Source organism: Colobus angolensis, unplaced genomic scaffold (assembly GCF_000951035.1).
Source record: "Colobus angolensis palliatus isolate OR3802 unplaced genomic scaffold, Cang.pa_1.0 Scaffold230, whole genome shotgun sequence".
NCBI classification, from domain to species: domain Eukaryota; kingdom Metazoa; phylum Chordata; class Mammalia; order Primates; family Cercopithecidae; genus Colobus; species Colobus angolensis.
The window spans coordinates 6,606,093-6,633,487 of NW_012115489.1; the positions used below are offsets into that span (position 1 = coordinate 6,606,093).

The following is a 27,395-nucleotide window of genomic DNA, read 5'->3' on the forward strand; positions in this document are numbered from 1 at the left end:
TGGAATAAGTGCGATGTGGTGCTGAGAAGAATGTATATTCTGTTGATTTGGGGTGAAGAGTTCTGTAGATGTCTACTAGGTCTGCTTGGTGTAGAGCTGAGTTCAATTCCTGGGTATCCTTGTTAACTTTCTGTCTCGTTGATCTGTCTGATGTTGACAGTGGGGTATTAAAGTCTCCCATTATGATTGCGTGGGAGTCTAAGTCTCTTTGTAAGTCTCTAAGGACTTGCTTTATGAATCTGGGTGCTCCTGTATTGGGTAGTAAGCTATTCATGTTGAATTGATCCCTTTACCATTATGTAATGGCCTTCTCTGTCTCTTTTCCTCTTTTTCTGTTTAAAGTCTGTTGTATCAGAGACTAGGATTGTAACCCCTGCCTCTTTTTGGTTTCCATTTGCTTGATAGATCTTCCTCCATCCTTTTATTTTGAGCTGGTGTGTGTCTCTGCATTTGAGGTGGGTCTCCTGAATACAGCACACTGATGGGTCTTGACTCTGTATCCAATTTGCCAGTCTGTGTCTCTTAATTGGAGCATTTAGCTCTTTTATGTTTAAGGTTAATATTGTTATGTTTGAATTTGATCGTGTCATTATCATGTTAGCCAGTTATTTTGCCCATTAGTTGATGCAGTTTCTTCCTAGCTTCGATGGTCTTTATATTTTGGCGTGCTTTTGCAGTGGCTGGTACTGGTTGTTCCTTTCCATGTTTAGGGCTTCCTTCAGGAGCTCTTGTAGGGCTGGCCTGGTGGTGACAAAATCTCTCAGCATTTGCATGTCTGTAATGGATTTTATTTCTCCCTTGCTTATGAAAGTTAGTTTGTCTGGATATGAAATTCTGGGTTGAAAATCCTTTTCTTTAAGAATGTTGAGTATTGGCCCCTACTCTCTTCTGGCTTGTAGAGCTTCTGCCAAGAGATCCGCTGTTAGTCTGATAGGCTTCGCTTTGTGGATACCCTGACCTTTCTCTCTGTCTACCCTTAGCGTTTTTTCCTTTATTTCAACTTTGGTGAATCTGACAATTATGTGTCTTGGAGTTGCTCTTCTCCAGGAGTATCTTTGTGGTGTTTTCTGTATTTCCTGAATTTGAATGTTGGCCTGCCTTGCTAGGTTGGGGGAAGTTCTCCTGGATAATATCCAGCAGAGTGTTTTCCAGCTTGGTTCCATTCTCCCCATCACTTTCAGGTATACCAATCAGACGTAGATTTGGTCTTTTCACATAGTCCCTTATTTCTTGGAGGCTTTGTTCATTCCTTTTTACTCTTTTTTCTCTAAACTTCTCTTCTTGCTTCGCTTCATTAATTCAATCTTCAATCACCGATACCCTTTCTTCCAGTTGATTGAATCAGTTACTGAAGCTTGTGTATTTGTCACGTAGTTCTCGTGCCATGGTTTTCAGCTCTGTCAGATCATTTAAGGACTTCTCTACATTGGTTATTCTAGTTAGCCATTCGTCTAATCTTTTTTCAAGGTTTTTAGCTTCTTTGCCATGGGTTCGAACTTCCTCCTTTAGCTTGGAGAAGTTTGATCATCTGAAGCCTTCTTCTTTCACCTCGTCAAAGTCATTCTCCATCCAGCTTTGTTCCATTGCTGGCAAGGAGCTGCATTCCTTTGGAGGGGGAGAGGTGCTCTGATTTTTAGAATTTTCAGCTTTTCTGCTGTGTTTTTTCCCCATCTTTGTGGTTTTATCTACTTTGTAGGTCTTTGATGATGGTGATGTACAGATGGGGTTTTGGTGTGGATGTCCTTTCTCTTTGTTAGTTTTCCTTCTAACAGTCTGTAGGACCCTCAGCTGCAGATCTGTTGGAGTTTGCTGGATGTCCACTCCCGACCCTGTTTGCATGGGTATCAGCAGTGGAGTCTGCAGAACAGCAAATATTGCTGAACAGCAAATGTTCCTGCCTGATTGTTCCTCTGGAAGCTTTGTCTCAGAGGGGTACCCGGCCATGTGAGGTGTCAGTCTGCCCCTACTGGGGATGCCTCCCACTTAGGCTGCTTCAGGGTCAGGGACCCACTTGAGGAGGCAGTCTGTCCGTTCTCAGATCTCAAATTCCATGCTGGGAGAGCCACCACTCTCTTCAAAGCTGTCAGACAGGGACATTTAAATCTGCAGTGGTTTCTTCTGCCTTTTGTTTGGCTATGCCCTGTCCCCAGAGGTGGAGTCTACAGAGGCAGGCAGGCCTCCTTGAGCTGTGGTGAGCTCCACCCAGTTCGAGCTTCCTGGCCACTCTGTTTACCTACTCAAGCCTCAGCATTGGTGGGAGCCCCTCCCCCAGCCTTGCTGCAGCCTTGCAGTTAGATCTCAGACTGCTGAGCTAGCAATGACGGAGGCTCCATGGGCGTGGGACCCTCTGAGCGAGGCGCGGGATATATTCTCCTGGTTGCCCTTTGCTAAGACCCTTGGAAAAGCGCAATACTATAGTGTGAGTGACCCGATTTTCCAGGTGCTGTGTGTCATAGTTTCCCTTGGCTAGGAAAGGGAATTCTCTTACCCCTTGCACTTCCCGGGTGAGGCTATGCCTCACCCTACTTCGGCTCTCACTCCGTGGGCTGCACCCACAGTCCTGCACCCACTGTCTGACACGCCCCAGTGGGATGAACCCGGTACCTTAGTTGGAAATGCAGAAATGCCCCGTCTTCTGTGTTGCTCATGCTGGGTACTGTAGCCTGGAGCTTTTCCTATTTGGCCATCTTGGAACCGCCTCTGCGTCTTTTCTTTTTTGTTTCTTCTTTTTTTTTTTTTTGAGATGGAATTTCACTCTTGTTGCCCAGGCTGGAGTGCAATGGTGCAATGTCTGCTCACCACAACCTCTGCCTCCTGGGTTCAAGTGATTCTCCTGCCTCAGCCTCCTGAGTAGCTGGGATTACAGGCATGTGCCACCATGCCTGGCAGATTTTGTTTTTAGTAGACATGGGCTTTCTGCATGTTGGTCAGGCTGGTCTCAAACTCCTGACCTCAGGTGATCTGCCCACCTCAGCCTCCCAAAGTGCTAGGATTACAGGCGTGAGTCACTGCACCTGGCCACCTCTGTCATTTATTTATATATTTCCTTAATCTTCAAACCATTCAGATAGTGTCTGATTTACCAGTTTATCTATTCTGTTAATCATGTCCTAAAGTGCTGATATTATCATTTTGCTATCTTGATCAAGAACCCCTTTTGGTTGCCCGCTGTCTTCTGAATAAAGATTAACTTAATTTGTCATTCAACGTTTGGTCCCTTTGCTGTTTGGTCATCTTTATCTCTTAACAAAACTTTTCTGCTATTGTCAAAAGGGCTTCACTTTGTCCTCTGTTGAATGTAACAGATCAGGAAACTGCCACCATCAAGCCCTGCCCACAGGCCTATCTGCCCCATCCACGGGGCACGCACATTCCCACTGTCTCAACCCTGAGCACAGCCTCTCAGGATTGGATAATGAATGGTTTTCTTACAATTCTACTGGAAGCAGAGTAAAGATAGATTCAAACACCCCCTATTCTCTTTGAAAAATTGAAAAAGTCCTGGTTAACCTGTACTGCAGGCTAATAAGCAGTTTCCCAGGCTCTCCATCTCCATGATAGAGCCTCTTTTGACCACGGTGCAGTTAAGAAAGTGCTAGGGTATTGACTATTTTAATCCTCAGACCCAGAGTATTTGGAGGAAGTGGTAGGTAATGTAAGAGAAGCAATTTCTTATCTTGTGCTTTTCAGTGGCTCTCAAACTGAAAAAGAAGCTATGAGTCACATATATTTGGAAAGTTATATTCCCCAAATTTATCTTGCCTTTAGGATAACCACATAACTCAATAAATCAAATCCAGGACAGTTTGTCCAGAAGGAATACAAATAAGTAAGGATGTTTTTGTTGGATAAAGAAAGTCTGACAAAGTAGAAGTAGAAAGCAAATGTCCTTTTTTCAGGTCATGACTTGGTGATTTTACACACACACAGACACACACATGTACACACACACACACACACACACACATTTTTGTAATGAATTCCACTGTCCCTCCCTCAGGTTCCTCTCCACTCTGTCACATTTTCTACTTGGTTTAAGGGATACCAGCAATGAATAAGATCCCTGGTTTAAGGGATACCAGCAATGAATAAGAAAGAGAAATCCCAAGAAATGATAATTCCCAGGCTGCAGCTATATAAAATTGTTTATCAGAAAGTTTTTCTCTGCCAGGACTCTTGATTAGCTCACAGGTTACTAGCCCCTCTAATTGACTATACATTCTCTACTTCTATACTCAGGAACTCTGAAGGATGATGGTGGGGTTGGAGACTAGCTCAAGTAAGAGTAAAGCACCATTAGAAAACTTTGCTCTAATTTTAGAGCCTGGTGAGTGCTTCAGAAGTGCCTCTTTCTGTACTTTATCCTTTGAAACAGTGGCAGTACTGCGGCAATTCCAGTTGAGCAATTTCTCTGGCTTCTTTCACTGGAAGCCTATTTGTTTCTTCCTGTCTGTGATCTTTGTTCTTCTTTTTTTCTGGTAAAATTGCCTTCATGGCAGGGTCAGCCAAACTAAACAGGCCTGATTTACCAGCAGAACATTGGCTTCCACTGTTGGGTTAAAGGGCAGAGTTCTGAGTATCAAAATAACATAATTCAGAGTTCTTCAAAGCAGTGCTCAGCCATTAGGCAGTTCATGAACATTACAAAATCTCCATCCTAAAGTAAACATAAATTAAAAAATGATTATGTGTGCAAATAATAGTGAGAAAAACAACAGGAGTGAGACTAAAAGAAATCTGTAATTTCTCCAAGAATACTTGAACATGCTTTTCCTCTGCAACTCTATTTCCCCGAGACCCTAAAGGAGACTCTATTAGCCCCTTCTCACACTACTGTGAAGAAATACTCAAGACTGGGCAATTTATAAAGGAAAGAGATTTGATTGGCTCACAGTTCTGCATGGATGGGAAGGATTCAGAAAACTTACAGTCATGGTGGAAAGGGAAGCAAACACATCCTTCTTCACATGGCAGCAGGAAAAAGAAGTGCTGAGAAAAGGGGGAAAAGCCCCTTATAAAACCATCAGCTGTCATGAGAACTCACTTGCTATCATGAGAACAGCATGAGGATCATTGCCCCTATCATTCATTTACCTCCCATCAGGTCCCTCCCATGACATGAGGATTATGGGAACTACAATTCAAGATGAGATTTGGTTGAGGACACAGCCAAGCCATATTATTCTACCCCAGCCTGTCCCAAATCTCATGTCCTCACATAAAACACAATCATACCCTTCCAAAAGTCCTATCAAATCTTAACTCATTCCAGCATTAGCTCAAAAGTCCAAGTCCACAGTCTCATCTGAGACAAGGCAAGTCCCTTCTGCCTATGAGCCTGTAAAATCAAAAGCAATTTAGTTACTTTGTAGATACAATGGAGGTAGAGGCATTGGGTAAATACACCCATTCCAAATGAGAGAAACTGGCCAAAACAAAGGGGCTACAGGCCTCATGTAAATCTGAAATCCAATAGGGAAGTCATTAAATCTTAAAGTTTCAAAATGATCTTCTTTGACTCCATGTCTCACATTCAGGGCACGCTGATGCAAGAGGAGGGCTCCCATGGCCTTAGGCAACTCTGCCCCTGTGGCTTTGTGGGATACAGCCTCCCTTCCTGGCTGCTTTCATGGACAGACATTGAGTGCCTGTGGCTTTTCCAGGTGCATGGTGCAAGATGCTAGTGGATCTACCATTCTGGGGTTTGGAGAACAGTGGCCCTCTTTTCACAGCTCCGCTAGGCAGTACCCCAGTGGGGACTCTGTATGGGGGCTCCAACTTCACATTTCTCTTCTGCACTGCCCTAGCAGAGATTCTCTATGAGAGTTTCGTCCCTGCAGCAAACTTCTGCCTGGACATCCAGGTATTTCCATACCTCCTCTGAAATCTAGGTATAGGTTCCCAAACCTTAATTCTTGACATCTATAGACCTGCAAGCCCAACACCACATATAAGCCACCAAGGCTTGGGGCTTGCACCCTCTGAAGCAACAGCCTGAGCTTTACATTGGCCCCTTTTAGCCATGGTTGGAGCTGAAGCAGCTGGATGCAGGGCACCATATCTCGAGGCTGCATAGAGCAGGGAGACCCTGGGCCCTGTCCAAGAAACCATTTTTCCCTCCTATGCCTCCAGGCTTGTGATGGAAGGGGCTGCCATGAAGGTCTCTGATATGCCCTGGAGACATTTTCCCATTGTCTTGGTGATTAAACTTCAGCTTCTTGTTACTTATGCAAATTTCTGCACCCAGCTTGAATTTCTTCCCAGAAAATAGGGTTTTCTTTTCTATCACATCATCAGGCTACAAATTTTCCAAACTTTATGTTCGGCTTTTTATTGAATGCTTCACCACCTGGAAATTTCTTCCTCCAGATACCATAAATAATCTCTCTCAAGTTCAAAGTTTCACAGATCTCTAGGTTGGGGCAAAATGCTGCCAGTATCTGCATAGCAAGAGTCACCTTTCCTCCAGTTCCCAACAAGTTCCTCATCTCCATCTGAGACCACCTCAGCCTGGGCTTCTTTACCTATATCACTTGTCAGCATTTTAGTCAAAGCCATTCAACAAGTCTCTAGAAGTTTCAAACTTTTCCACATTTTCCTGTCTTCTTCTGAGCCCTCTAAACTCTTCTAACCTCTGCCTGTTACCCAGTTCCAATGTCGCTTCCCCATTTTTGAGTATCTTTACAACAGCAACCCATTCTCTGCAGTACCAATTTACTGTATTAGTCCCTTCACATGCTGCTGTGAAGAAATACCCAAGATTGGGTAATTTATAAAGGAAAAAGGTTTAATTGACTCACAGTTCTGCATGGCTGAAAAGGCCTCAGGAAACTTACAATCGTCATGGGAGTGGAAGCAAACATGTCCCTCTTCACAAGGCAGCAGGAGAGAGAAGTGCTGATCAAAGGGAGAAAAGCTTATAAAACCATCAGATCTTGTGAGAACTCACTCACTGTCACAAGAACAGCATGAGGGTAACCATCCCATCATTCAGTTACTTTCCACTGGGTCCCTCCCACGACATATTGGGATTATAGGAACTATAATTCAAGATGATATTTGTGTGAGGACACAGTAAAATCATATCAGAGACTCTCTCACTTGAGTAACCTGCCTGTGTTTGAACTATAGAAATGAACCACAGAGGGCCCTGGGGGAGTGACTAGGAAGAGAAGTATCAAGGAGGAGGACTAGTGACAACTCTCTGAGGGGGAAATGGTAGAAATATTTGTTGAGGATGAAAAAGAGATCTAAATATGTCTCCTGTTACAAAGCCTGACTGTGGTGTACTATATGTTATGAGAGCAAGTTAGAAGACTTTGATGGGGTCTAGCAAGAGAAACAACTATGAAGAAGCCAGAGCAGGACCACCAGATGCTGAGCTGAGATCTCCTGAATTAGAGGGGCCACCTCATCTTCAGTCTCCTATGAAGGGCAGCAATATTCACAGGGTCAGGAATATGGCCACATGGGGCTGAGATCATCAGCTGGGTTTATATACCAACCATTAAGTTTATGCGAATATTTGTGATTATAATGAAAAATTTGCTAATATCATTAATATTTATATTGCATAGTTAACAATACAAATATTAATTAAACAATGATTCTGTGGCGGGCTTCTAAATGCTTTACTTGTGCTATAGAATGAATGTTTGTGTTTCCCTCTAATTCATTTGTTGAAACCTAATGCCCAAGGTGATGGTATTAAGAGCTGGAGCCTTTGGAAGTTGATTAGGTTCCACCCCCATGAATGGGATTAGTGCCCTTATAATAGAGGTCTGAGGAAGTTTGTCTGCCTCTTCCACCATATGAGGACACAGCAAGAAGGAACACAGCAAGAAGGAACATACGAAGAATGAGTCCTCACCAGATACCATATCTACTGGCACCTTGATCTTGGACTTCTCAGTCCCAGAGCTGTGAGCATAAATTTTGTGGCTTGCAGATTACTAAGATATTTTGTCTTAGCATCCTGAATGGACTAACATATCTAGTCAGATAATAATAATCAAATCATTATCCTGATTTTACAGTTGTGGAAATTTAAGTACAGAGAGGTTAAGGGATTTTTCAAAGTCAAATGGCTAGTAAGTGGTGGATCCAGGATTTGTGAGAAAGAGAGTCTTAAAACAAGTCTTAGAACTGTCTAAGATGAGGGTTTAGACAGTTAAAGTTTTCAGAGGCAATGTGTGCTATGTGTGGCCATTCTACCTAATCTCTATCAATCAATCTATGAGAAAGGCCCTATGCTGCATGCCAGGATGGGGGCTGTGGTGGAGATATATCAATACCCGACAAAGTCCTATGTGAGTGAATCTACACTCTTGTCGAGGATGTCCTGTAGTTCTGGGGTGGCTCAACCCAAATTCTACTAATACTTTTTGCCCTACATTCTGAAACTGTCCTGTGCAATACCATAATTACTAGCTACACATGACTGTTTAAATTTCTGTTAATTAAATTAATTAATTAGGTTTGATTTTAAAAAATGATAAATTATAAAATTATTAAAATTAAATAAAATTAAAAACAGAATCCCTCAACTGCCTACATTTCAAATACTCAGTTGATACACATGGCTAGTGACTACCATGTTGGTCAGTACAGAAAGAAAAAATGATTTCCATCATTGCAGAAGTTATATTGGATAGCACTATTTTGCAAGGTCATCTGAATTAAAATATCTGCCAAGAGATTTCAACTAAACCCATCTCTTTTGCCTTCTTTTTTTTTTTTTTTTTTTTTTTTTTGCTCCGTTTCACATATATTGTGCTTGGGAATAGCTTCTGACTCCATTAAGAAGTTAATGAAAGCCATTACCCAGAAAATGCACCTATGCAATTCTGTGCAGAAATTCTTATACAACTTTGGTGGGATCATGGACTTTCTGTGTAACAGTTACCTACTGGTGCCTAGCAAATTAACTCAAAACCTAGTGGCTTAAAACACCAAAGTTTTATTATTTCACACAGTTTCATGGTTCAGGAATTTGGGAATAGCTTGGTTAATGATTCTGGTTAAAGATTCTCATTAGATTTTGCTTGAATTGCTAGATTTTGCTAATAAAAATATAAGATGCTCAGCTAAATTTGAATTCACGATAAACAAGAAATAATGTTTTAGTGTAATATATAACTAGGTTATATTTTTACCAAAAAAATTCAACATATATCTGAAATTCAAATTTAACTGGGCAGGTGTATTTTATCTCAAAATCCTAGGTTGCAATCAATGTGTGAGTGAGCTGGGGTTTCAATCATCTGTAGACTAACAGGCTCTTGGGTCCATTCTGGAGATGATTCACTTACATGCCTTGCAGCTCAGTGCTCACTGCTTGCAGGAGTTTTTTTTGGTAGGTGGACCTCTCCACAGGGATGCTTGAGTGTCCTTACAACACATCATGAATGAATCAAGAAAATGCACTATCACTTACGACCTTGTCTTAGAAGTCATATTCCATCATTACTGAAATATTGCATTGCTTGCACAGGTCAGTTTTATTCATTGTAGGAGGGGACTTCCTAGGGGCATGAATACCAGAAAGCAGGAATCACTGGGGCTATCTGGGAGGCTGGCTCAATTCCTTGGAATTTATACACAGATTTTATAGAATACGAGCTCCATGAAGGCAAAATTTTTCTATTTTCCCTCCCTGTTGTGGTTCCAGTGGCTATAACGATGCCTTATAAAATATATAAAATGCATTCAATAAATGTTTGCTAACTGAATAAAGAAATTAACTCCTAGTCCATAATCTCTTACCCAAAAGATTCTATTGCTCCCTAGGTTTTATATAAACAAAGATGTTTCCCCAAAGAGCTTGGAGATGAAGATATTAGAATATAAGTAATAAAAATTTGCAGGGGCATTCTAAAGTAATATATTAACAATGGTGCTATTTTTATTTTATTTTATTTTATTTTATTTTTATTATACTTTAAGTTCTAGGGTACATGTGCATAACGTGCAGGTTTGTTACATATGTATACTTGTGCCATGTTGGTGTGCTGCACCCATCAACTCGTCAGCACCCATCAATTCATCATTTATATCAGGTATAACTCCCCAATGCAATCCCTCCCCCCTCCCCCCCCAATGCAAAAAACAAAACAAAACAAAACAAAAAACAATGGTGCTAATAAATGATCATGATAGTGCTTTTAAGTGAGTGCCAGTATCTGTGTTAGAAACTTCATTTTAGGGCTGGGGGCTGTGACTTATGCCTGTAATCCCAGCACTTTGGGAGGCCAAGGTGGGTGGATCACCTGAGGTCAGGAGTTCAAGACCAGCCTGACCAACATGGTGAAACTCTGTCTTTACTAAAAGATACAAAAATTAGCTAGGCATGGTGGTGGGTGCCTGTAATCCCAGCTACTCAGGAGGCTGAGGCAGGAGAACAACGTGAACCCAGGAGGCGGAGCTTGCAGTGAGCCGAGATTGCACCCCTGCACTCAAGCCTGGGTGACAGAGCCAGACTCCATCTCAAAAGAAAAAGGAAACTTCTTTTTAAGTACATAATTTCATGTATGTGACCTCTCACTTATGCATTGTGAAAAACAAGAAATAATAATGATCTCGATACTATGAAGAAATGAATGCACTCACGCACACACACATACACGTGCTTGTGTGTGTTCATATGCACTATTGCTCTGGGATAAAAGTAGAAAGGAAATGATGACATTTAATAGAATGTCAGACAGGGTCTTTTGTAGAAAAGTTCCTGGCATAGTCTTGACACATAAATTATAACCTGGGAGAGAATAGGTAGGTTAAAGTTTATCATAAGACTGATTTTAAAAAGAGGAGTGTGGGTAGTAATTCAAAGCTGACAAAGATCTGAGAGGAAAGGGCTACATGTGGAAAACAACAGTGGACCTCTTTTTAGTGGCAGCAGAATTGTGTGGGTCAAGTTCTGCCACTTTTTGATATCTGCTGGGACTTACTTTCTCAAGATAGAGGGCTATTAGGCAAAGCCATGTGGCTGTCACTATCCAAATCACAGGTTATTCCTGAAGTGAACTTGTGCGATTTGCTTTTTGCTAATGGAAGCCACCAAGGAGATTCTTTAGAGGAAGAAGTATACCACCACTTCAATATCCCCATCCTAGGGCAGCATCTCTTTCCTCAAAATGCTGCAAGTTTGTGAGGTAATAGGATGAAGACAGGAGTCAGATATAAGAAAAGCCAGCAGTTTATTTCTTGATGGCTTACAGAGGAATGCTTGTCTCTTTACACCTTCTCAGGAGGGTCTGCAAAGCAGCCTCAGCTGCTCTCTGGACACTAATACATGGATCTCGACGAAGTGCTTGGAGCCCTGAAATGGCAAGAATAGCAAATAAGCACATGAGGAGAGTCAGAGCCTAGCAAGAAGGGCAAACCAAGCCAAGGCCCAAATTTTTAGCACTGAGGGTCAGACCCAAGTGGGACTCAGGTCCTCATGCTCACATTTTATCCTAAAAGGTAGGATGTGGAAGTACAAGAACTGCTTTTAACATTGAAATAAGGGAAGAGAAGCCCTGACCTTGTGATCAGTAGGTTTAGGCAATTGGAAAGTTGTAGTCTATTGGTGTTTCTGATGCCTGCAAAGAGCTGGAGCTGGAGGTTGCTTTATACCCTGGAGAAATTCTAGTATCTAGAGAGCATCAGATACAATAATTGGTGCTAAGATTTTCAAGTTCTGGGCTCACGTGGAACTTAGAGTAGCAATATTTTCTCTTTTCCTAAGAGAGTAACAATATGCTGGGAAGAAGCTAGGTTGGTACTCACGTGTGATCAGTTGTTCTCTGTCTAGTAACTCCACATATTGGCTGGTCAAATTGAGAATAATGGCATCTAAAGTTAATAGGAGACAATGTTACTGATTTCATTATAGAGGAAGAAGCCATGAAAAGTAGATCAGGTTAGACTCTGCACCTGGTGAGAAGGTAGATGGTAGGCTGGTGAATGAGCAAACTATGTGACTTCCTTTGCACCCCCTAAAATGACATCAGGGTGACTTCTATTGGGTCCAGAGTGCCATGTCTGCAAGTAGTCACTTATCCAGAATATTTGGCAGAGTTCACAGAATGATCTTCTGAGGAGGCTAGTTGTTGTTGGGATTTCAAATGTGTGTACGATAGGATCTCTGTCTTCAAAAAATGTATAATGTAGTTGGGGGGATCATATATATGAGTCAAGAAGGAATCCTCATATTTTTCATTTGGTCTTAAAGGTGGTGAAGGGAGTGGGTCTGTAATCTCTGGGCTGAATTAGTTGGAACAGCCTTCAAAGTAAGACTTAGAATTTCATGATACAAGGATCTTTAGAAATTTACTTATGTTTTATTTTATACATCAGACAGAGAGGTAACATAAAGTTAAGTCAATTTCCAGAATCCCATGGCAGAGCGAGCGGTTGCTGGCCCCCACATGAACATACTTCCCACTTGTGTCATGTTGCCAAAGCTCTCAGCTTGAACTGAGCTTTGGATGTTGAGTGTGGGTTATCTTATGAGATGAGGTGAAGAAAAATATTTATGTAAGAGCAGCAGCTGGGAGCAAAGATTTGGGGAAAAGAAGGAGCAAGGACTTGGAGCCAGAAGGAGCATGAAGGGCTCAGATGGGAGGAGAATTAGTGTAGAGTCAAGAGAGGTCATGAGTTTTCACTGTAAAAGGAAGCAGGTTTCTTTGAGGGAGGATGTTACAAGATGTAAGATAAAAGCCCTTCCTGGGATTTAATTTAAAAAGTTATATTGGTCATACTAGTGTTTATACTGGACAGCTTCTGGTCAAAGCAAAACTAGATGGAAAGAGCAGACATATCTGGGTAGGAAATGGGAATGTGTACTCACCTGTGAGTTTGACAGCTGCACTCCTGATCACCTCCCAGCTGCTAGTGAAGAAGGTGAAAGAGTGTGTGTGGAGGATCCACAGAATTTCCTGGTTTTTCTTGGCCTAGAAGAGATGTGAATTACAAAGAGGGCAACTGGAAAGTGAACCTTTGTGACATTCGGCATCCTATAGGTCCTCAGAATGGATCTGTAAAGGCCAGTGAGCACTCATATAGCCATAAATTAATTGACTAAAAATTGTCTTATGCGTATTTTGATCTACATTTAATCAGGAAGGCATCAGAGTTTAAGGGATTAATCAACTGATATGAATTTTAGGAACCGAGGAGAATATATCCCAGTCAGGACTTGGGAATGGCGGGTCCTGTGGCAGGATACCAAGGATCATTGCCATCCTTCCAAGGCAGTTCTGGCTCTGGCCAGAGATTCCTTGCTACATTGTTTGCCCTTCTGGGATTTGTCTAGACCCTTGTCCTGCCTTTTTTGGAGGCGGCATCTATTGGACACTCACCAGTTTCACACAGAATTGCCTATAGAAATCCCTGACCCTTGGTAGATCCTGATCAAGAAGATGGTCTAATACCCCGTAGAGTTCCTGGAGGCCCAAAAAGGGAATGCAGACCATCAAGACATCACGGCAAGCCTGGAAAACAGAGTTTTCTGCATCACAGTCCAGAACATTAGGATCTCCTTCCAGAAGGGAAAAAGTGCTGAACAGTACTGGGAAAGAAGCAGTAAAAATCAGTGGTGTGAATGGCTTTATAGTCATTGCTGGCACCTTCCCAGTTTCAAGGATGGAGGAGTAAACTCGGGAAGAGATGGCAAGAAGAACCTAGAATTGGAGAAGAGGTTTTCAGATTCAGTTCTAAGGGGTGACTTTAGATCTGGCACTTTAGATCAGGCTTATTGGTGCTTCTCAGTCATGGGGAGAGCAGGAGGTGCAGGTATCTGTGGAGAGCACTTACAACTCCAATCTTGGGGTTGGGATCCCAAAGATGCAGAAGGAATGAGATCAGGCTCTTTTTTATTTCTTCAGCAAAAAAAATCTTCCACCTTCTTCCTGTTAGGGATGCCAGGTCCTCAAATAAGAAGATGGCAGTCAATCTCACATCATCCTGCTCCTGTGGTGATGAATGCATGTCGTGGTGAGTATCCTCTCAGATGCCATTCCCTGCCAGCACACTCTCAGCTCTAATCCCACCCTTCCCACTTCAGCAAAAGAAGGCTGGAACCCCGGCACTGGTCCATCATAGTCACAGCCTCTAAATGTTCCAAGAACTCGCTTTCTTTCCCTGAAGCTTTCTCTCCACACTACATGAGTTTAAAAAAACCCTGGGTCTGGGGTTTATGTGATGCCAGAGAGTTGATTTCTGTCTTTGAGTAGCCAGTGGGGAAGTGTGCCCATGACCACAGGAATGATACACAGGGGTACTCATAGAGAAAGCCAGGGAGGGCTTCTGCTAGTTGTGTATTTTACTTAGTTTGGTTGCATTACTAGCTTAGAATTATGGGGTCTCTAATCTTAATTGTCCAAGGCCTAGTACTGTTCTCCATGACACCAAATATTTTCTAAAGGGATTACAGGCAGTTTGGGAATTTGGGCCTTGGTTCTTAGAGAGGTTAAACACAGAAGTGCTTAGCTCTACTCTTGAGTATGTGAAGTTATGGAACTTTCTTGTTTTTTTTGTCCAGGATGGCAAGCAATGATTTTAGGAAACCAAGAGAGGCCAGGTGCGGTGGCTCATGCCTGTAATCCCAGCACTTTGGGAGGCTGATGCGGGTGGATCACTTGAGGTCAGGAGTTTGAGACCAGCCTGGCCAAAATGGTGAAACTCTGTCTCTACTAAAAATATATAAATTAGCCAGTCCTGGTGGTGTGTGCCTGTAGTCACAGCTACTTGGTAGGCTGAGGCACAAGAATTGCTTTAATCTGAGAGAAGGAGGCTGTAGTGAGTCAAGATCGTGCCACTGAATTCCAGTGGTGAATGAGTGGGACTCTGTGTCCAAAAAAAAAAAAAGAAAAAAAAAAAAAAAAAAAAAAAAAAAAAAAAAAAGAAAAAAGAAAACAAGAGAAAGGTGGTGGAGGAAGATGGCCTCCTGCTATCTCGTTAGAGTTATGTTTCAGAGTTCCGACAGGGAAGAAATGAAGTGAGATGAATTTCATGGAAGTTTTTTTATTTTTAGGCCTAGAAAACCAGTTTAAAATACCCATATGAACAAAGAGGGATTAAAGAAAAAGCAGTCCTGAATAGCAGAATATTATTTAGATAAACAATAAAGTTAATATAGATCTTCTAAAAAAATGATGGTTTGTTGGGAAAAGGCCGGAAAAGCTGAGATGTGACTTTGTATAATGAAAATGAAAGTGGAAACACATTCTTTAGATTTATGAGGAATAAGGTCAGGATATATTTTTAAAAGATATCTCTTTAGAAAGAGAAAGCTAACCAAAAACAAGGTACCAGAAAAGTAGAGAAGCATCTGGTTAAAAAAGTTTGAATTTTGCAAAATCAATGAGCTAATGATAGGTCCAGGAGCAATCAACCCATCGGGATGATGAAAAATCTGAAAGAAAAAGTGGCAAAAGTGTTTTGGGTGCTGGGAGAAATATTAGAGAACGTCTAGTCCAATGTCCTCATGTTTGCTTGAGAACACTGAGTCACAGAGGGTAAAGCGATTGCTCAGGGTGACAGGGTGGGGAATAGTAGCAAGAAGGGAATGGAGCATGTGGCAGCAGCCACATTTCCTGTTCTATCATTTCATTCAAGTGTCACCATGTTTTGAAAAGTCTAATAAAGTATTTAAATATTGAAAGAACTAAAGAAAGGAAACTTGGAGATTATAGAGAGCTATGCTTAATCTACAGAAAAATATCGGGGCAATAGATCATAGAGTTAAATATACTTATGTAAAGATGGCATTACTGGAGAACAGATAAGAGCTAAAGTTTTGTCCAACTTTACTTTTATGCACACATGATGGAGTTGACACCTATTAGACATGAGCAAGGTCTGAGCTAACAACCAGCAAGACTTTAGCACATTTTATCCTTCTCTGATGACACTGAGAAACATTATCTTGACCACGAAATTGTTAAGTGGACTTATGATTTACTGGAGGCTCAGATCTAAAAGAATGATTATCAGATCAACAACAATCCAGGAAACTTAACAGCTGGGGTTCTGAAGGAGTGACTTGGAGCCCTGTGCAATGAAAAAAAAGAATATCGTTGTTATTTTTACCCCAGTAAGCATTTTTGAGGACAAGATAATTAAAAGTTGCTGGGGTTTTTTTTGTTTTGTTTTTTGTTTTTTTTTTTTTGCAGACAGAGTTTCACTCTTTTGCCCAGGCTGGAGTGCAGTGGCATGATCTTGGCTCACTGCAGCATCAGCCTCCTGTATTCAAGCGATTCTCCTGTCTCAGTCTCCCGAGTAGCTGGGATTACAGGCATGCACCAGCACACCTGGTTAATTTTTGTAGTTTTACTAGAGGTAGGGTTTTACCATGTTGGCCAGGCTGGTCTCAAACTCCTGACCTCAAGTGATCCATCAGCCTCAGCCTCCCAAAGTGCTGGGATTACAGGCATGAGCCACCATGCCTAGCCTAAAAGTGATATTGGTTAATTGGAGGAAATAGTTGGAAACAAGCAGAAAGATATTTTCAAAGGCCAGGTTTAGGCTAGCACATACACAAGAAAAAATGCAAAAATACAAAACTGAAGAATACTGTGGGCATATATCACAGACTAAAATCTAGAGGTTCATATAGTTAGCATGCCAGGATCAAGAAGAAAGGGCAACATTTTACAAAAATGGAGCAAAACAATAGGAAAAGGTTGGATTTGAGAGGTAATATTTCCTTAGATTCTATTCAATACTTCTTGAGCCTCATTTAGAGGTCCAACTCAGTCACAGGCTTGCAAAATATTTAATGAGCAGAAAAATTAGGTTTATGATGAATAATGAGGGAAATGAAGACTGCTCAAGTAAGGTAAACAGGTAATCGAATAAAGCCTTAATGTTTATGAAGAATGCACTAGAGAAGGCAACTAGCAGTTTTCCATTTCCTCTGACAATAGCACATGAGGAAGCAGGTTTAGATTACAAAATAATAGGTTTGGGTTAAAAATATTTTTACATCGATGGCAATGAATAACCAAAAATAAATACTAAAATGTGCTTCCTGGAAAGCATAAGGGAAAATTACCCTCTGCCTAGGACTGCTCACTGATCTTTTTTTGAAATTGGGATTATGGAGCAGGCAAACTTTTTCTCTAAAAGGCCAGAGAGTAAATAGTTTAAACTCCGTAGGTCCTAAGGTCTCTGTAACAGCCAATCAACCCTGTTGGTGGAGTGTAAAGGCAGCAATAGACAATAAGTAATCAATGAGTATGGCTGTGTTCCAATAAAATTTTATTTACAAGAACAGGCTGTGGGTGGGATTTGGTCCATGGACTGCAGCTTACTGACGCCTAGATAAAATGAGTCTCTGAATGTTGGAAGTGGAAAGATAAGTGTTAGAAGCAACATTGTCTTTATTCAGGTCCTAGTTCGTCTTTGAGCACTGTCATAATTTATGCTTCCCTCTAAAGCAACCTTGAGACGAGGACTTAGGTGCAGGTAATTTATTGGGAGGTGAGCCCAGGAAGCATGTCAGGGAGTGAGAATGAGATAGGGAAGGGAGGAAAGCCAAGAAAGGAAGTATTAATGAGTGTGTTACTGTTATGAACAAGTGGAGCTCAATCTTTCTAAGGGGTGAGGAAGCTGGGAAATTTATCTACAAACTCTTGTTTCTTATTGTTTGAGGGTCCTTCCCAGGGCATTTCTTCCCCCAACAATTCTGGCTCACCCAGCTTAGACCAATCATGACTGCCAAGCCACAGAGCACCCTCAGGCAGAGACACACAGAAAGCCATCAGCTTGTATGGAGATTGTCTGCAGGTGACTTGTCTGGGTCAGGTCAAGGAATATGGGTGGGACACTGACAATGTCTTTTGTGAACACTACCTAAACCTTTTTCTGTTCCTTAACTTCTGGAGAGGGAAGATTCCTCAACAGGCTCACTTACATCTTCAAAGAAGGTCCTTGTTTGCAGCACTATTTCCTTGAAGTAGAAGCTCACGTCTCGGTCTGTGAGCAGATTCAGGATTTTTTTTAGAGCCTTCAAGCTTTCACAGACGACTTCGGTGCGAGCCAGGTGATACAGGCCTCTGATGATAGATTCTAACATTAACTGCTTATGTTTCTTCACCTATTTTGAAATAAGACCTCTTAATCTTCAAAATTGTTCTATGCATATCTGGAATAGGGAAGGAGTCCTCAGACAAGAGGACTGAAATTTTGTCAGGGTCACACGTACTTCAACCCAAGAACTACTACTACAGCAATGTATCTGGATTTCCAATTAATTTTTATGCAACTACTAGGTGTGGGTTAGGAAGTAATTATTTCAAAACTCTACTTAAGTGAACCATTTCCCCTTAGAATGCCTTTTACCTTGTGAGGAGCCCCAGATGCTGTGTTGCCGAGCCCTCGGATGGCCATCTGCCTCAGAGTGGCGTTGGAGTCCCAGGCACTTTGATCCATCAAGATCAGCACATCTCGCAGATTCCCATGCTTCCAAAGGATTGGCTCCTTCATGAGCTGAAACCAACACACTCCTCCCCTTTAGTTAAGGGTGTGGTCCCCCACTTCAGGAGAGTGCCAAAGATGTCATAAGTACAATTAAAGAGAGGACCCCACTGCTTGTGGAGCAGAGGAGGAAGCCCTCTGGGGAACCAGCAAGCCTTGCTGAAGCTGAGCTCTAGATGTGAGCAGCGCACAGGTCAGGCTTACATGGTGCTGTGAACCCGGTTACCTGCATAAGAGATGTCTAGTCTCAATGGAAAATGGGGCAGGGAAAACAGGAATGACTGATAGTTTTCCTTCTCTGGATTGGCTGGAATAGTCTTTAGGCCGGAATTTGAAGCATCAGTGCTACAATGCTTTGTTTCATCCCTCACAGATTTATTGTCCCCTTTTCTCTGTCTTGTGCAAACTAGAGGGCAGGAGGTGGGTGAAGTGGTTTATTTTTCCTCTTTCACCTCCTGCTTAGGTACCATATCTCTGGCAGTAGCTGGTCTCTCCTCTATTAAAGCCCCCCACTTTGAAGTCTCTCTTCCCTGGTTCCAGTGCACATTGGGCTCCAGACCCTAAGAGAAATACCCCAAGGAGACCCAGTGAGTGTGCTCTGAGGGCTGCTCTCCCTTGCCTCAGAGAAGAAAGCGGTGCCGGTTATCCGGTAGTTCTCCGAGGAGGAGGTGAGAGATGACAGCAGCTGTTCCATGATGTCCAGTATGACTCCGTGTTGCCACACTGCCATGCTCCTAGAAAATGCACGTTTTAGCAGAGGTTTATTTTTCTAAACAATGGAGGAAATCTTAGTCTATTTGTTCATCAGGCAAGTAATTTGTCTAAAAAGGAATGCTTGTCTGGGGGTGGTAGCTCATGTCTGTAATCCTAGCACTTTGGGAGGCTGAGGCAGGTGGATTGCCTGAGCTCAGAAGTTCGAGACCAGCCTGGGCAACATGGTGAAACCCCATCTCTACTAAAATACAAAAAATTAGCCAGACATGGTGGTGTGCACCTGTAGTCCCAGCTACTCAGGAGGCTGAGGCAGGAGAATTGTTTGAACCCAGGAGGCAGAGGTTGCAGTCAGCCGAGATTGCCCCACTGCACACTCCAGCCTGGGCGAAGAGTAAGACTCTTGTCTCAAAAAAAAAAAAAAAAAAAAAAGACACTTGATGAAAGCCCACCAGGGCTTAAATTTTAAAATGACCTATCCAACTGTCCAATTTAAAAGTAGTTTGAAATCCCATAAAAAAGCAGGCTAAGGACATGAATAGATAATTCTCAAAAGAAGATATACAAATGGCCAACAAACATATGGAAAAATGCTTAACATCACTAATGATCAGGGAAATGCAAATCAAAACCACAATGCAATACCACCTCACTCCTGTAAGAATGGCCGTAATAAAAAAATATTAAAAAAAAGATGTTGGCATGGATGCCATGAAAAGAGAACACTTTTTCACTGTTGGTGGGAATGCAAACTAGTACAACCACCATGGAACAGTGGAGCTTCTTAAAGAAGTAAAAGTAGATCTACCGGTTGATCTAGCAATCCCACTACTAGGTATATCTACCCAGAGGAAAAGAAGTCATTATACAAAAAAGATACTTGCACATGCATGTTTACAGCAGCACAATTTGCAATTGCAAAAATATAAAACCAGTCCAAATGCCCATTAATCAACGAGTGGATAAAGAAAATGGGGTGTATATATATATATATATATACTATGGAATACTACTCAGCCATAAAAAGGAGTGAAATAATGGCAATCACAGCAACCCAGATGGAACTGGAGACTATTATTCTATGTGAAGTAACTCAGAAATGGAAAAGCAAACATTGTATGTTCTGTCTCATATGTGGGAGCTAAGCTATTACGATGCAAAGACATAAGAATGATACATTGGACTTTGGGGGTTTGGGGGAAGGAGCAGGAGTGGAGTGAGGGATAAAAGACTACACACTGGGTACAGTGTTCACTCCTCAGGTGATGGATGCACCAAAATCTCAGAAATCATCACTAAAGAACATGACCTGTAATCAAACATGACCTGTTCCCCAAAAACCTACTGAAATAAAAAAATAAAAAAAGTTTTTGAAAAGCTGATTAAAAAAATGTTCAACAGACTTCTAGGTATGTGAATATTAAATATTTCTTTCAAAAAATAAGTATAGTTTGTCTAAAGATGTTCACCTGAATCATGTTTCTTGAGGTGAGTGGTGTGCATGGGGCTGATCTTACCATCTCTTCCCACTCCCTTTTCCTTCTTCCCTGTTTGTCCTCCTTCGACTATTAGTCCTAAGTGAATCATTATGCTCAGTGAAGGTGCCTGTATTGCACGTTTTTTTTTTTCTGTTTTTTTTTTTGTTTGTTTGTTTTTGTTTTATTTTCTTCTTTGTATCTGGTTCTAGAAAGTCTGCACATTACCTGGCCAGTGAACATACGCCTACGTGATGGGTAGTAGGACTGCTGAGGAGAGTCCATAAGTTGTCCCCCTCATCAGATTCCTTTGCAAGGCCTTCTCTCATGGCTTGGGTTTGCAAACATCTTAGAGTAGCAGTTGAAAGCCTAAAGAAGACAGTCAGCATTACAAAACTAAGTCAACCCTTATAGGGAATTGCAAATTCCCAAGTTTACTTTCCCACTCCTCACAATGCTTTCCCACCCTTGGGACTAGGGGATGTTGTGTAAGGGAAAAACAGGCAGCCCTATGCTCACATTTTAGCCTTAGGATCCTTGGGGACATTCAGGGGACGTGGGCCAGTAAGTAATGCCACAAAATCTTGTCAACACTCCCACCATAAGAAAAAATAAGCCATAAGAATAAAAAGTGAAAAATACCATATTTCACTGATTCTAAAACAACATCTCTGAAATCAGGATGCATCTTGCAGTAGACGTGTGTTACAATTGTTCTTGGCCAGACAGTACTTGTGACGTAGTTACTATTGTCTGTGCATTCACATCTGTTGCCTGTTTAGGTATAGCTCTTTATATTACCATCGTTTTAGTAAAGTTACATGTATTATTGGAACTATTACTTTTAATAGTAAAAACAGATATTACTTTTGCACCAACCTAATACACGTGTTGAATCTAAATGGTGTTTAAAGTGTCTTTAAAAATGTTGCACTATAATTTTACATTGGAATGAAAAGTTATGCAAAAGGCAAGGAAACAGAATGATGTGATATAAAATGAAAATTTATACCTCATAGTCCTAAAAGAGTTCTTTTGATAAGTACAGAATAAAAATTTTAAAGTTTAAGAAAGCATTGATTCACTGCTTACTTTGGAGTCCTTGTCTGTTTTCTCAATGGTATGCAAAAATGCTTTTTTTTCAATTGCTGAAGTCTCAGAGTTTATGAAATATGGTATTTATTTTTATTTTTCTTCTTTCCCTGGTGGACTTGAAGATCACAAGATTCCAGCCTCTCTAGGAAGATCTCAATGATAGAAACCAAAGATAATACAGTAGTTCCTCTAGGAAAGAAAGCATAGACCCTTATTCTTTAAGTGACTATTCTGTGTAGCTACACTGGATACTGGCTCAAGAAGAACTATGGTGTCATGGCTTAGGGATAGTAGAGCCTTGTTTCTTCATGGACAATGGATGTTATGACAGAAAGGGCAGACCCTGACTTCTGCAATGCTGCTCCTGGAGTCTGGGATTAGGACTTCTGTGGAAGATGCTTCCTAATTGGCCGTTTACCTGCAGGGGTCTGGGATCTGCTGCTGTTCTCCCTGCTGCATCACATGCCGCCTGCGGCTCCAGGAAGAAGTGGGCATCTTCTGGCCCAGTGTGCAGCTAACCAGCTTCAGGAGGAGAGTGAACAGCTCTGGATACAAGCCGGTGACAGGGGTGCCTATTGAGATCACTTCATACATGGCACAGGCCACCTGAGAGGAGAAAGGGCCTCTTGGTCAGGCAGTCTCATTTCCTCCAACACCATCTTCTCTCTGGGCTGATTTTCAACTTTGTTTTCTCCACCAGTAAAAACACATAGAAATGGGAGGGTTTATTGTCTGGAAATTTCTCAACTCAAGGACTGCCATGTTAGTCCTGTGACTGCCAGGGGATACTAGTCATGTAAAATAAAATGTTTTCAGCATTGGGGTTTTTCAACAAAAAAGAGTCCTTCGGATATCTTCCAGATTAATCTAGAAATATAGATACATAGATTTTGGGGGTGGGGGTTGATGAGAAATTTGCTTCTAAAAATGATCAGCCACAGACAAAAGTACAGCCATAACTATAAACTGAATAAAGTTAGGGTATGAGAGAAGAAGGAGGTGTCATTAATGTGAGAGCACCAAACTCCAGGTGGGGATAGATCATAAAGGATGGCACAGTCTCAGGCAAGTGATGGGTTCAGGCTGTCCAACTCACTGAAATTGCCTCAACCCTGGCGATGTCATCTTCTAACTCGGTCTCCAGTTTGTCTATTAAGGCTTGCAAGAGTTTCCCACTGGAGGCTGGCTTTTCAGCCAGCGCCCTCCACAATGTCTTTGTGTCCCTAGGGTGGCAAAGCAGGAAATTGGTAGATAAGGCACAACCCCTCAGGCTCTAAGCTTCTCCATCTGACTCACTCTAAAATCACATTATGACTAAACATAATTTCAAGGGCAGATGGACATGCTGCCATGCCTGGGGATAAGAAAGATGTTTTACATAACAATTCAGCAACCTAGCCTTGGGTTACAGAACTTTGTTAAAGTCCACTAAGATGGGAACCTCTCATGTAGGTGCATTCTAGGCCACCAGAAAAAGGAGAATATTCACTTTTTAATATTCTCTTATTCCTATGGCGTATGGTTAAAAATATTATTATGCAATACATATGTATCTTATATATATGAAAAGCACTTGGAAAAACCTTATTTGTGATTCAAATACAAATTGTTAAATTGTTATTCAGATGAGCTATTTTCAACCTTTGTTTGCTATCTTGCTCTCAAACCATAAATCCCTCCCCAAGGCCTTTCAGAGTGGCCTTCCCTAGGAGAAGGAATCAGTTCAATAAGGATCTACCTGTCAAAGGGCAGAGGCTTCTGTAAAAGGTTGACAACAACTGTTTCCATGTGAAAGCTGGCTATCTGGGAGATGGCTTCTAGCATGAACTGAAAACTTTCTTCTTTTTGTCTGAGGACTGGCATGTGATGGTAAATTGTGCTTAAGATCTCCAATAGCTAAAGAGAAAAAAGCCAAGTCAAACATTAAGTTGCCATTTTCCCTCTATGTGAATGACTCAGAACAGGTACCTGTCATGGGTGGGCAGTTGATGAATTCTAAATAATGTTAAAAATAATAATTGATTTCACATGTGGCCTATTTCTCACTTAGGAGGATTATTCATGAATTGGGTATTTATTCCTAATTCAATTTAGGAAACATTTTGTGAAAGAGTGTATTATGACAGTTGCTATGTTTGCCATTGTTGGAATTTACTAAAGATGAAAAAGATGTACCCCTTTTGCAAAAGGAGTGAGTGACCCAATAAAAAATATCAGTCATAGACCCAAAGGCCTGTAGTTCAAGGCAGTCTATGGCAAATGGTATACATGAGGTGCATACAACCAGAATCCAGGAGGAACTGATTCACATTGGAGGGCCATTTGGTTTGGGTCTTGAAGCATTTGTAGCAATTTCAAAAGGCAAGGTGGAGACAGATGGTGGGGAAGGGCATCCTTGTCAGAAAGAAGAAAAACAGATAAAGATGTGAAGTTAAAAGACGTGAGAATAGGTGCAGCACAGAGGATTTTTAGGGCAGTGCAACCACCCTGTATGATCTTATACTGGTGGATACATGTCATTACACATTTGTCAAAACCATGAATGTACAACACCAGGAGTGAACCCTAAACCCTAAAGTCCATGGAACTGTGGACTTTGGGTGATGATGTGTAATTGTAGGTTTACCAATCATAACAAATCTACTCTGGCGGGAGATATTGATAGTTGGGAGGCTGTGTGCATGTAAGGGGAGTGGGTAGATAGGAACTGTGCTTAATTTTGCTGTGAACCTAAAACTGCTCTAAAAAAATCTATTTTTTAAAAAATCATGGGAACATGGGCATAAGGAAATGCTGAGATTTCTAGTGTAGGAGAATGGTCCAGGCTGGAGTGTAGAGAGAACAAGGGTAATAAAAGGAAGATGACTTTATAGAAAATATGAACCCAGATCTCAGAGTACTGAATGCCACCTTTACGGATTTGGATGTCAATCTGTGGGCAGTAAGGAACGATATCATACATTTGGATTTTTGACATGGACAAAGGCATATATCTATGCTAAAGTAACTTTGCTTCTAGTAGACATTTCTCTCTCTTATTTTGCATAGACATTTAAGTTAGACATTAATTTAAAATATATTTTCTCTGAATTACAATTCCTTAGTTATAAATAGCCCCCCTTTATGATTACCACAGATTCCCAGCTCAATGAGGGTTGGAGAGTATTTAGGTCCCTATTGTAAGCCTTTGCCTACTGTGTGAATAACTCTTTATGCTATACACTCAAATATATGGACATTTTACATTTATCAATTTATCTATTTTGGCTGTCCAGTGCCTACCACATAGTATATACTCAATAAATGTTTTCAAAAAGACTTATTGAAAAGTAATTGGCACAGAGGAAATTTTCAATGCCCTTAACACAAAAGCTGTGCTTTGGAGAGTCTTTAAATTGAGAGTAGTTGACTGGACTATAGGGACAAGAACTTCTTTCTCTTACTCCCTTTGAATTGCTTTCATTTAGTTAAAGACTTTTTCCTTTTTTTTTTTTTTTTGAGACAGAGTCTTGCTCTGTTGTCCAGACTGGAGAGCAGTAGCACAGTCTCAGCTCACTACAACCTGTGCCTCCCTGGTTCAAGTGATTCTCCTGCCTCAGCCTCCCAAGTAGCTGGGATTACAGGCACCTGTCACTAAGCCCAGCTAATTTTTGTATTTTTAGTAGAGATGAGGTTTCTCCATGTTGCTCAAGCTGGTCTCAAACTCCTGTCCTCAAGTGATCTACCTGCCTTGGCCTCCCAAAGTACTGGGATTACAGGCATTAGCCACCTCACTCAGCCCATTTTTCCCTTCTTATTAATATTTGAATAACTTGTATTCTATTTTTGACTTCAGAAGAGAAAAGAGAGGGATCTCCACTTGGAGCTCTTAACCAAGCTTCCTGAATTTAAACCTTGTTCACTCTGCTTAACTCTCCAGTTGGGAAGAAGAATTGAGGACTTTCCCCAATCCAATGGTTATCAGACAATAAACACTATGGGGTGTGGGAGAAAAGCCTGAAGAGTAGCAGTGAAATTAGAAACTCCTGCCCTTGGCGGTTGTCTCAAAGGCATCCACATGGTCACTCTTATCCTTACAGCTCTAACAACCCAGTTTTCAATCATCCAAATGGCCTTGTTTCAAAGCTGCTTCCTCTAGCCAGAGTGAGACAGTTTGAAAAGCTTTTATATTAAAAGACAAGAGAGGCAATTGAGACAGGACCTCAACATGAGCCTTGTTGTTAAACACACAACGTGGGTCTCTAATGAGGCCTCTTGAGGCTGTGCAAGCCTTTGCATGCTGTCCATCAGTGGACAAACAGAGGCAGTGGCTGACTTGGCATTTTAGAAGTGACAGAATTCTGCTCAGTTGTAAAACTGGCTATCAGTTCACCTGATCTTCCAGAGCAGCTCCCTGCTCCTTCAGGACAGTGATCATCCATATGCCACAGGCCTTTGTGCATGTGGGGTTGAGGCTCTCCAGACCATCCAGCATTTCCTCTAAGAACATGAGAATTTCTTCATTTGGGATGAATTTACTGACAATCTGAAAATGCACCCAGAAAGATTCATGTAATCAACCACCCCATTTTATATCTAGATACTTACAACATGCTGTTATGGTTTGTTTTAAGGTATTAGAAGCCACTGAACTTTTCAACAGTTTTGACTGAGGCCCCAGAAACTAGAGAAAATACTAGAACAGGGCATAGACATGACCTTTTATTACTAAGCAAACTTTTCATGGAGTTGCCTTTTTATCATTTCATATTTATTGAATCCTAAGCCTGCTAAGGCAATTTCCTCTCCAAGCCTAAAGTTATAGCATACTGCATAGGGAAAAATAATGCACAATGTTTATATAGCAATATATACATTATAAATTCCTTTTACATACATTCATATATCATAGAAACATGTCTTGAATCTGCCGCATAATACCTAAACCTTGAGGATTCAGGAAAATCTATCAATATGTACTAAGTATCATGCTGAATAGTCAGGTGGTGGACAATGTACATATGGAGTATGATTATGAGCCTTGTTTCTTGCTCTTCCATATTTCAATATTAAGAACAGTCCATAAAAGGTCAATAAAATGGAAGAACTTTGCAATTGTTATCTCTAGGTGCAAGCACTATACAGAATGCTTGGTTGATAGCAGTGTGTGAATTTCAGTGTGTATGTCTGTGTGTGTGCATTAATGAAAAAGGGGTGGGAAGGCAGGTGAAAAGTTGGTGTTTGAATGAGTTCCAGGATCATTATCTGGGGAATTAACTAAGCAAAATGGTAATGATTATGAGTTTGTAGACATGAGAAAGTTCCTATTTACAGTGGTCTTCCCCTTGCATTAAGTGGCCAGATGATATTGAGAAGATATGAGCTCCTTTCCTTGAATATTTGCACATCCAAGCCATTGCTGAGTTATTTTGGTTCTAAGATCAAAGGACTATGCCATGGTTACCATTCCATGTAACTCCAAATGCTTGCCTGCTGTCCAAGATTCATGATTAGCTGTTTTGTCTCACAGTGGGTTGGATGTTGATTCAGGAGCAAAGGAAAGAAGGGAGCTCATGTTTCTGAGCACCTATTATGTATCAGACACCTTTTAAGGCATTTGACATATGTTTCCTTCCTGTCCCCCAAATGGCTTCTCTGTCATTTGCTGAT

General features: G+C 41.3%; 1 protein-coding gene across 1 annotated transcript in view; it reads right to left on the reverse strand.

The window, feature by feature from the left end:
- Nucleotides 1–11,184: 11,184 nt before the first annotated feature.
- The window catches only part of MROH2B (maestro heat-like repeat family member 2B), a 76,707-nt gene continuing 60,496 nt past the window's right edge, over nucleotides 11,185–27,395 (reverse strand). Inside the window, exons 30-42 of the mRNA XM_011944417.1 lie at nucleotides 26,119–26,271; nucleotides 23,485–23,642; nucleotides 22,843–22,969; nucleotides 22,165–22,352; nucleotides 20,880–21,020; nucleotides 19,085–19,199; nucleotides 18,331–18,477; nucleotides 17,903–18,085; nucleotides 13,801–13,956; nucleotides 13,347–13,478; nucleotides 12,836–12,938; nucleotides 11,773–11,838; nucleotides 11,185–11,320 (exon numbers count right to left, since the gene is read on the reverse strand). Coding sequence (XP_011799807.1) covers nucleotides 11,214–11,320; nucleotides 11,773–11,838; nucleotides 12,836–12,938; nucleotides 13,347–13,478; nucleotides 13,801–13,956; nucleotides 17,903–18,085; nucleotides 18,331–18,477; nucleotides 19,085–19,199; nucleotides 20,880–21,020; nucleotides 22,165–22,352; nucleotides 22,843–22,969; nucleotides 23,485–23,642; nucleotides 26,119–26,271 — 1,776 coding nt within the window. The 3' untranslated portion in view covers nucleotides 11,185–11,213. The remainder of the gene's footprint in view (nucleotides 11,321–11,772; nucleotides 11,839–12,835; nucleotides 12,939–13,346; nucleotides 13,479–13,800; nucleotides 13,957–17,902; nucleotides 18,086–18,330; nucleotides 18,478–19,084; nucleotides 19,200–20,879; nucleotides 21,021–22,164; nucleotides 22,353–22,842; nucleotides 22,970–23,484; nucleotides 23,643–26,118; nucleotides 26,272–27,395) is intronic.